The sequence below is a fragment of the Mugil cephalus genome, chromosome 9 (assembly GCF_022458985.1).
Source record: "Mugil cephalus isolate CIBA_MC_2020 chromosome 9, CIBA_Mcephalus_1.1, whole genome shotgun sequence".
Lineage (NCBI taxonomy): Eukaryota > Metazoa > Chordata > Actinopteri > Mugiliformes > Mugilidae > Mugil > Mugil cephalus.
The window spans coordinates 2,911,540-2,921,633 of record NC_061778.1 but is presented as its reverse complement, the minus strand read 5'-3'; the positions used below and the strand labels follow the sequence as shown (position 1 = coordinate 2,921,633).

The 10,094-nt window shown below is 43.4% G+C and overlaps 1 protein-coding gene across 1 annotated transcript; it reads right to left on the bottom strand.

The window, feature by feature from the left end:
- Window positions 1–240: 240 nt before the first annotated feature.
- Window positions 241–9,958, bottom strand: LOC125014094. Its single transcript, XM_047595131.1, has 4 exons — window positions 9,639–9,958; window positions 7,973–8,405; window positions 4,898–5,136; window positions 241–2,831 (listed from the first exon to the last, which is right to left on the bottom strand). Exons 2-4 carry the CDS (start codon window positions 8,391–8,393, stop codon window positions 2,736–2,738), a joined length of 756 nt encoding a protein of 251 aa, XP_047451087.1. The 5' UTR covers window positions 8,394–8,405; window positions 9,639–9,958; the 3' UTR covers window positions 241–2,735.
- Between the last annotated feature and the right edge of the window lie 136 nt (window positions 9,959–10,094).

The window sequence follows — 10,094 nt, the reverse complement described above, 5'->3', positions numbered from 1 at the left end:
CACGTAATGATGCGACAGCAGTGACGTCATTAACTGCGCGTCAAGCTAGCGGTAGTGTCCGAAAGCTGTTGGGATGATTGGGATTGAGCTCAATATATAGTGAAACCTTACATAGGGAGTAGGCGTTAGGGAGTTTTATGTTTAAATTATTAAAACACTTATACTACTAAACCATTAAGCAAAGAGTTTCACTTCATTTTCCCCTTTCCTGTATCTATGTTAGAAAGAAAACACCAAGAATATGTTTATTCTTAAATTTTATTGTATAAAAAAGAAAAAAGTACAAAATTCATGTAGAAATTTTACAATAGAAAAAGTTTAAAAACAGCAAACACACACTGCATGTGACTGACACTGAGCTCTGCTGGTGGGAAGGGTGCGAGTGCTCAACCAGGAAGTGCACCCTCACATATCAGACTGAAATATTTTGAAAAAAACAAAAAAATAACCAGGCTAAGTCCTCGGATCTCCTGCAGGTTGAATGATATGTGATGACAGCATGAGTGGCCGAAGTGCAGCTAGCGAACCGCTCCACGAATATGAACACACAAGCAGTAATAGGTGTCTAGCATGCTAGCATAGTTTGTTCTCCGCTTAGCCCCGAGTTAGCTGAACATCCAAGTTATATGACTTTATACATCAAGGCTCTCAGAAATGTTAAAATAACAAGGCCCTGTGCTAAAAAATATACACAAACAGTGAAACTAAGGCCAAGTGAGAGTGGTGTGAAAAAAGAAAACCTGATGAGATTTTTCATCCTAAGAGCTTCCTCAAATAAAAGTTGAAATACTCCATTAAGTCCTTAATTCAAAGTACATACAGTACATAAATCTGTGTGTTGCCACTCTCTAATATCACACAGAAATACCTGACAGCAGGTTCCAGTTCAGTCATTTAAAGCCTGTTTGAGAGTTTGGAGAATTTTGGTACTTTCCCATCGAATAACATCACTTTCAGTCTGTAATAGTCTGTTTGAGTAATATTTATCATATAAACACTTACTTCTTTTTTTTTTTTTTCTCTCACATGTACCGTTGTAAATGATCCGAGTCACTTTTTATTATCATGGGAAATGTGGACAAGAGCTCCTGAGTGAGCGAGTTCAGTGACAGCTTCATAGCTTCAAACTGCTTCAACAATTTCAACTCAAATACAGCTTCAATCATATTTTGATCAGGAATGTATGAAAAAAAAAATAAATACATTTACATTTTTTTAACCAGAGAAAAAAATTAAACAACGAGCTACAGGTAGGCTACTTATCAAAATAAATTACGCTCTTAATATGAGCAACATCATCTTCTCTTAAACTACAGTGAAAGTAATCGCACAACCGAAGAGCTCGTTTTACATTTTCCACCATCAAATACTTTCCAACAATCAAGTGATCCCCAATCATATTATTTGTTTTTGTGTTTTCTTTAACTCATGGAATACCTTCTCAAATCCACTGGATTTAAATTCAGACCTGCTCTACTGTTGCCAGTGGTCGCTCAGAAATACATTAAAAAAGGAATTAAAAGAGAAAAAGAAACATCTCGCGAACACAGTGAACTCTCTTCGCTTCGTTAAGTACTTATAAAGTCATTTAAACTTTTGGATAAGATGAATTCTTCTTCCAAAAGAGCATTTATAGTCTGTCTAGAAACTATAAACACTGACGACACAGGCGGGCGAAACCCTGCCAGCTCCCAACACTGGCAGTATGAAGAGTTGTGTATCTGTGTGTGTGTGTGTGTGCATTGTGATTAATTAAGATGCATCTGTCCTGAAATAACTGAAGTTCGACTGAAGCTGGAATTGTGATCGGATGACATTTGAATTTAGACAAACACAGCAACTAAACAGAGTGTGTGTTTCATTCACTGTGTGTGTATTCATGAGTGTGTGTGTGTGTGTAGTTGATTGTCCTGGTGTTGGGGATTAAGCCTCAACAGGACGCAAAGCAAAAAAAAAAACAAAAAAAAGCAAAAACAAAAAAAAAAAAAGGCACATTGGAGGATGAAGTGAAGCCGATAGGGTGAGAGGTTCACTCTGTGCTTTGCTTTGCTCCGTAGTGGATTAACACCCGACGTTTCCCTGCGATGCAACCACGGCGTCCGGTTTCACAGTTTAGAAGAACGGGGACACGGGGTTGCACGATCGATGAAGACACAACCGGCAACACGCACACATCAGACGAGGGTCAAATCTGCAAACGTTTAACTTTAAATTAACACCTCGGGGCGACAGACGCGCAGACACTTCTGTACTTTTCTTTGTTTGTATATGCGTTCGAATTATCTTAGAATGTGTTTGACCGAGGTCTTCCATGCGCACACACACACACCTGCTACATAAACGGCCGAACCCCGAGACACATGACAAAGACAAAAACAAAAGTCACTTTACAGAATATACACATATATAAGTGGCCGTCTGTCCGCCAGCTGCAGTCTGTACCAGCAGACTGAGCGACTGACCGGACAGACGGGCCGTCATGCAGACAGACAGACAGACAGACAGACAGGGTCCAGTTTCCACAGGGAGCGTCTCAATCCTCCTCCAGCTGCCGCCGATCTCATCCTCCCGTTTTTTGTTCAAGCAAAAAGTTTTTTTCTTTCAGGCCGTGTTCCTGAATCAAACCAATGACAGTGCAGCAACCAGTCGGGGTCGTAACCAAGTCCAGACTGAGTCCAAAACAAAAAAAAAAATAAAACTAGTCTTTAACCTGTGGCTGCAGGTGAGACATCGGTTTACGTGAGCCTGTAGAGAGGACTGAGGGTCTGGGCCAGGAAGTTGACGAGTCCCCGGCAGACGTCTCTCCAGTCCTGCCAGCGGGGGGCAAGACGCTGACGAAGAGAAAGAAAGAAAGAAAGATGTTAGTCCAAATATAAACGACCTTTTTAGACGATGCAAAATAATGCGCATTTATTTATTGACCCACAAACAACTTCATGAAAAGTCAACGCTTTGTTCAATGTCCTGGTTTTGAGTTTAAAATGACAGGAGGAAATGTTTTGCATATGGAAGTAGCTTCATTAGTGGACAGTACTTCATGCAGGTCATTTGTGCTGTGAAATATTTTACTTCTCAGGTGACAGACATTTTGTTGAAAATAAAATCAACTCATGCTTCATGATTGTTTCGTTGGATCTTTGCAGAAGAGGCTGAGACCAAGATGTTGGAGGTTGCATGTGAAAAATAAGCCCACGATCATTTTAAATCTCTGTTAATGACGTTGTACAATCAACACAGGTGTTAAAAATTACATTTCTGTGGCATGACGCGAGCAGAGGGACGTATTGCATGACAGGCTGTGCAGGAATAATGAACAATTTCACTCGGTCCAGCGTCAACACAAGGGTAAACATGTGTGTCTGCGCTGGGGATGCTTCCCTGAACTGCCTGAACCTCATGTGCCTGTGGTCAACCCTCCCTTTCTTCTTCTTCTTCCTTCACAATCTCCAATCCCTCCTTCCTTTTGTGTCAAACGGCTCCTCGTAAACAACACGCAAGTTTCCTCAATTCCCCCTCAAGGATAAAGTGTCAGCATCAGACAAGGCAGCGAAGGGGAGGGAGGAGGGGGGGGGGGCTCAGAGGGGAAAGCGACCCCAGAAAAACCTGCAACACATTTCTGCTGCTGCGTCCTTCAAAAGTGTGCAATCCTTTTCTGAGTGAGAGCCGAGCGAGGGTGACGTCAGCTTTGTTTGTGTGCATGAGGCAGGATGGGGAGGGAGGGAGGGAGGGAGGGAGGGAGGGAGGGAGCGGTGTGTGTGTGCGTGCGGTGGGGGAGGAGGCAGAAGGGGGGAGAGTTGCAGCCAAGTCCTCACGCGATCTGGAGCACAGAGGGAGGGAGGGGCGAGAGAGTAGAAATAACAATAAAAAGCAATGAGAAAAATACCGGGGTTTGATCTGTGATTTAAAACAGACCGCATCACACCGTTAGAAAAATCAAGTTATTGTTTTAAAGTCGTGAGGGAAGATAAAAGAAAGAAAGGGAAACGAAGGAAGGAAATTAGAGGAAGCTGCAAGTGTTTTAAAAAGTGAAGCAAACTGAGACGTGTCCGTGCAGAGAGGAGATAAGAGGGGGAGGCTATTTAATGTAGTTTTCACAAAACAAAAGAAGGAAGCAGAGAGGAGAAAAGAGCGAATAAAGGAAGGAAGAAGAGAGACTGGCTGAGAGCTCTGTCGTCATCGATTCGCTCTCTCTCGCACGTGGAAATATTGATCCTGTCTTCACTTCAACCTCAAACACCCGCCCACGTTCAACTGTGCATGAATTCATCCATGCAAGCAAGAACACACTGGACGGATAAAATAAAAAACAAAAAAAAAAAAACGCCCGAGACAAGAGAATCAATGTAGCTGTGCTGCGTTCAAGGACAAGTAAACTTTGTTGAACGTGTGTTTGTGTGGTTTCTGTTTTATCGTCTTCACACTTTGCTTGTTTGCAAAAGATCAAATAGAGTCAGAACTAAGGCTGACGCTATGTTGTATGTTTTTTCATGCATAATCGCATGTGGTTGAGACAGGAATTAATGCAGTAGATTGACTAAGGATGGACTATTTTACTGTGATGATGAGTAAATATTGTAGAATAATCCCACACTAGAAGGAAAAGGAAGTCTGGGGACATTTACAGCACAGATAAAAATGTTATCAAGATGAAATTAAGAAATGGGGACAAGTAGCTTTTCATTTATTTTGACATATTTATTCATATTTTAACACATTTAAGCTTCTATGTCTGTAATGTCAATAGCAGTGCGACCGGCCACCGTAATACGGTAATATACCACCCAGCTCTCGTCAAAATAATGTTTTTAACGGCCGTGTCTCCATTTATTTGTCCACTCTTCTCTATTAAAGCACCATTAATTCATTCTGAATGTATCTGCAATAACCCGGTCCTTACCACTCTGCGGATGACTGTGGAGTTGAATTCATCTCCAATTGTCCTGAGCTGGTTGGCCACTCTCATGATGTCCGCCTCCAGCGCTGCCTCTCCTGTGGGGGCTTGGTGGTGGTGCTGGTGGTGGTGGTGGTGGTGGTTGTGGTGCGGTGCAGCCCAGGACGGGTGCTCGTTTTGGGGCAGCAGGTCAGGCAGGGGTCCGTGCCGTCTGGAGGCCTCGCGGCGCTCCTCTCTGTCCGATCCTGCAGCAGGAAAACACACAAGCACGTTCAGAGAAACTCTCCCATCTTGTTTTCTATTTCACCATCTTTCCTCCCTCGTGTTCTCGCTCCTCTTTTTCCCTCTCTTGAGAAGAAATGCTCATTATGGAGAGACAGAAGTGCTTTATTGGGTGCGCTGAGCCTCTGGTTATGCCTAATTGATTTTCAACAAGCAGCATAGATTAATAGCCTCCTTGTGCACTAAGGCAGACGGTCGGTGGGTCGGCTGCACGGACCAGGAAACGCTACTGTGGTTTTTTCTCGTCTAAAGTGGAAATAATTCCATCTTCTCTGTTTCTGAAAGTATAATCTTGTGATATGTGTCATCTCTGACCTCTGACGATGAAAACATGCCTCTGCACCTCCCTCCCCAGTTTAGTTTAGGGGATTGTTTAGTGTTGCTCTTTAACACACAAAACTCTTAAAGAGCCTGACGGGGTGACGGTGACTTATTTTCCTCTTCATGGAACTTGGGAGAGTAATCTCTTAATCTGCTTAATAAGTCTGGTATGGAGAGGTACTGCGATGTGGGCGTGTTTGTGTTTGTTTACTATATTTTGTTGTTTTTTGTTGTTTTTTTTGCAGACATTTATCTGAATAACTTTGTTCCGAATGCGTTAATGTGACAAACAACCTTAAACCTGAAGGAGGCGACTGCACTTTCAGCTTCAATCTCTTTTCTTTGTTCATTATATTTATTTTAATCTTATTTTACGTAGCAGAAGAAACTTTTATCTTATTTCCCTCACATTAGGAAACGAATGAATCAGTTAAACCTCTCGTGATATGATTTAACAGCAGCTGCATCTTCTTTTTTATCTCTCGCCATCATTTCTTTTTAAATGCAACACAACAGACAGGAAGCGATCATATCTTTATTTTCCTGTTTGTTTTCCTTTGATTGATGTTAAGTTTTAATTCCATTAAGGTTGTGAGTTGTTGTTGCTTCCCTCACTATGACACACCTTCAGTTCCCTGTTTGTTGTCTTTTTTTTTTTTTTTTTTAAAACTTTGTCCAATCACAGCTTTCCCATCAAACGACCCCTGTCTCTTCCAGCTCGGAGCGGAGGTCGCCCGCGGCAACCGCCACTCCGGTTGCCGGGGAGACGGGCACCCCTGGCAACCGCAGCATCTGCCTCGCTAGGAGGATTACAACTGATCCTTTAAAGATGCAGGTGACTAGACGGACGGAGACGGAGACAGGGAGAAAGAAAGAGATAAAAGAGAGAGCAGGAGAAAAAAAATAAATAAATAAATAAAAAAACCCTGGCTTGTTGCCAAGGTAACTCTAAAGAAAAAAAAGGCTCCACTTGTGGATACGTCCGCGTGTGATTGGACGACGGAGCGAGGGGCCGAGAGGTGATAGGGGGAGCAAAAGGAAGGGGGGGGGCGGGGCTTGGAAAGGAACCTGCCCGTCTGATTGGCTGGAGGAGTAACAAGGTGACAGAGACCCCCCTGACCAGTTAAATGTGGGAGAGACAGAAGAGTCGGAGGAGAGAGGGGGTCTCATTAAAAATCAGGATAGAGAGGTAGAGGTAGAAAGATAAGGGTGAGACATTAACGGTTAATTATTTCTAATTGAATTAATATCTGTCGATTAATTAACATATTAATAACAAATTCACTGATGAGACTGATCGACGAACTCTCCCGACTATTAAACTAAATCAATCCACAACAATCGAGCTCCATGAGAAATCTGAGCAGATTTCCTGTTTGGGGACAAACTGGGTCGATTAACAATGTGTCGCCCGACTGAGCCGCTCAGAGGAGAAGGGAGGAAATGCTACACACACTGTTTCTTTACAGCAGCCAGGGCGCAGAGGACATGTCTGAACATGCCTGCCTGCACAGCTGACCTACAGCTGAGAGGAGGAGGAGGAGGAGGAGGTGGAGGAGGAAAAGGAGGAGGAGGAGGTGGATGAGGGTGGCAAGTTTTTTGTTTACATTGCTACAAATCTGCCACAAAACAGTGGCTCCGTGCCAAATATAAAACCTGACTTTCCTGCTGAGCCACGGCTGCCACCACACCTAAGTTTCCCTTTTTTTTTTTTTTTTTACAGATCCCAGAAAACCCTCAGAATATATACGGACGTTCATAATGAAAGTCAAACCCCCGGAGATAAACTCCTGCTGCAGCTGAAGAGAAGCCAATAACAATCCATATAGACATATACGGCTCTAAAAGAAATAAAAAATAAATAAATAATGCGCTGCCAGGATCACACAGGAAAGTCCCAGTCACCTAATGACCTCATAAACTCAGACATCTTTTTTATTGTCTGGTGAACAAAACCGGTTTGTGCAGTTTACCGTTTTTACCGTGAGCATAAAGACCTGCTGGTTACAAGGCCATTCTGCAACAGAGGAGTCACATGCTTGACAGCTGTAACACATTTTTTCCTCTTCATCTCCCTCCACCTGTCCCTCCCTCCCTCCTTCTCCTCATCGAGACTGGCCAAACAAACTCCCAATCGCAGAAATAAAAAAAGCCCCGGCTGTGCAGCCGGCGGCACACTCAAACCGATACCCTCCTGCGAGCTGATAACGCTCGTGTTTACTTAAGGGTGTGGGTCTGGGAGGCAAACTGCTCATCTGACGTTTCCTCAACTGTGCAAGCTCCTTCCTGCAGCAGAGGCCTTAAATCAGCTCTGGCTGTTACCGAGAGGCTTAATGATTAATGCCGTGCAGATACAGATCTCTGAGTACGCCGCGTCCTTTCTCCTGTCTGTCAGAAAAAGCAGGAGAACTAGTCCACATGCTGTTCTCTTCTCGTGAAAAACCTGTTTAGTTTCAAGTAAACACCGTCGCATCCTACCTGGCTGTTCTCCTGAGACTCCATCTCCGCTCCCCTCGTTTCTCCTGTGCCTCGGCGGCATAGGAGGAGGAGGAGGAGGCGTCGATGATGGCGATAGCGCCGTGCGGCGGGGCTCCTCCTCCTCCTCCTCCTCCTCCTCCTCGGCCTCCGGGTGGTGCGAAGGCAGCGAGTACGACAGGTAGAGAGCCCGGAAAGGGTGCAGGTGGTGATTAGGGTGCAGGTGGACGGGACCGAAGCCTGTGGTGGTGGTGGTGGCGGTGGTGGTGTTGCGCAGGCACGGCCAGGTGTGGAGGGGTCGCGGCACCTCCATGCGGCAATCGTAGCAGTGAACAGGGCCATTTCCTCCTCCTCCGCCTCCTCCTCCGCCTCCTCTTCCTCCTACGGGTTCTCCAACACTCTCGATGGTCTCCGCTCGGGCCATCTCAGTGGAAAGCTGAATCAGACGCAAACATGTCAATAAAACATCAATAAAACACCAACAACTTTTACTCGAGAACTAACAAGCTGCTGATTGGAACGTGTTTATGGTTTAAAAGCATATAAATCCACCCGTGCACTCACTTGCTCCGTTCATTACCAACGAAAACATTCAACTATAAAACTCCTGCATTAAATCTTAACTTCATGGTCATTACAGTGTTTAGAAATACTTTCAAATAACTGAGAGAGCTGTAGATTCAATGCTCGATTTTTTTTTTAAAGCTATTGAATCATATTGAATTGCACCCAAACACATAATCCTAATATTTTGACATTTTAGTCAGCGTGCTAGACTAAATAGCAGCAACATTTTAGTGTTTAATTCAATCCAGTTTAACAACATCACAAACTGCATCCTTCAAAATTAACACACAGTTGCATTACCACGTTTCTACATTTAAATAAGACTGAATATAAGATTTAAAACTTTTATGTTACAAAGGATTCACTGGTGTTCCTAATGTTTTGGCAGGTATGTCCCTCTACCGGCCGCTAGGGGGCGGGGGCTGTTTTTTTTTTTTTTTTTTTTTTTCAGGAGCACGAGACCTGTGTTTGTAAACAAATCCGAGCGCGAGGAAGCGCGTGTACACACACACACACATATATACACACACACGCACAGTTAAGACCGGAGGCGCGTGCGCAGTTTAAATGGAGGAAAATATAAATTTGTTTAAAAAAAAAAAAAAAAAAAAAAAAAGCAGGAAAAAAGGGTAAAAAAATACGTCCTCGTGACATTAAACGTCAACTGCAACGTCAATAATTTCCTAAATAAAAAAATAAAATATGAACTTAAAAAACGGGTTTGGTGTCATTTGACCGCGAAACCTGCCTCCCTCCTTATTTTTATACTATTATTTTTATATATTGACTCTTTTTTCCAACATGTCCGGACATAATCTGTCACCGAAAAAAAAAACGCAGCGGTTGAATATCCGCTTAAAAAAAAATAAACCTAAAAGCATGCAACCTCTTATAAAATAAAAAATAAATAACTACGTTGAGGAATAATATTAAGTAAAAAAATGCGGAGAAGAGACGGTGTCTTCACGCAAAGTTGAAAGCTTTTATTTTTCTGACAGCTGGACAGATGATGCAACTTGTCAGATTGAGGAGCTCCTGCAGCAGAAGTAAAGACACGGCTTCAAGGAATAATTTATTTATTGATTAATGTTGATCCTCTTACTTTGCGTGTGTGTTGTTCCGTGGTGATGCTGTCCTGCGCAGGTCTGAGCCCGGCGGTAACAGGGGGACATCAGAGAAAAAGGTTCAAACCGCGGGACGGTACCGGCGAAAAGGAGTCGCAAGGAAAGATGTCAAAAAGTCCAAGTCGGGAGGATAATAAAACGTCTTACTCCATGTCAAGCGTCCCAGGCGGTGAATATTTGCTCTGCTGGTCTCAGATTAATCCATGAAAACTAAAAAAAAAAGAAAGTGTTGAGAAGCTGCAGCGAGTTGTCTCATGTCTGTTCGGGCTTTGCTGACAGTGTGTCCTCCTCCACTGCTATTTATTCTGCACTAGCACAGCGGCTCCCCACCGCCGCGTTACGCACCACAACACACACACCGTGACAACATCCGGTCCCCAGATTTCAGAATAAAACGACGGAGATTATTTTAACTAAAAATAAATAAATAAAAA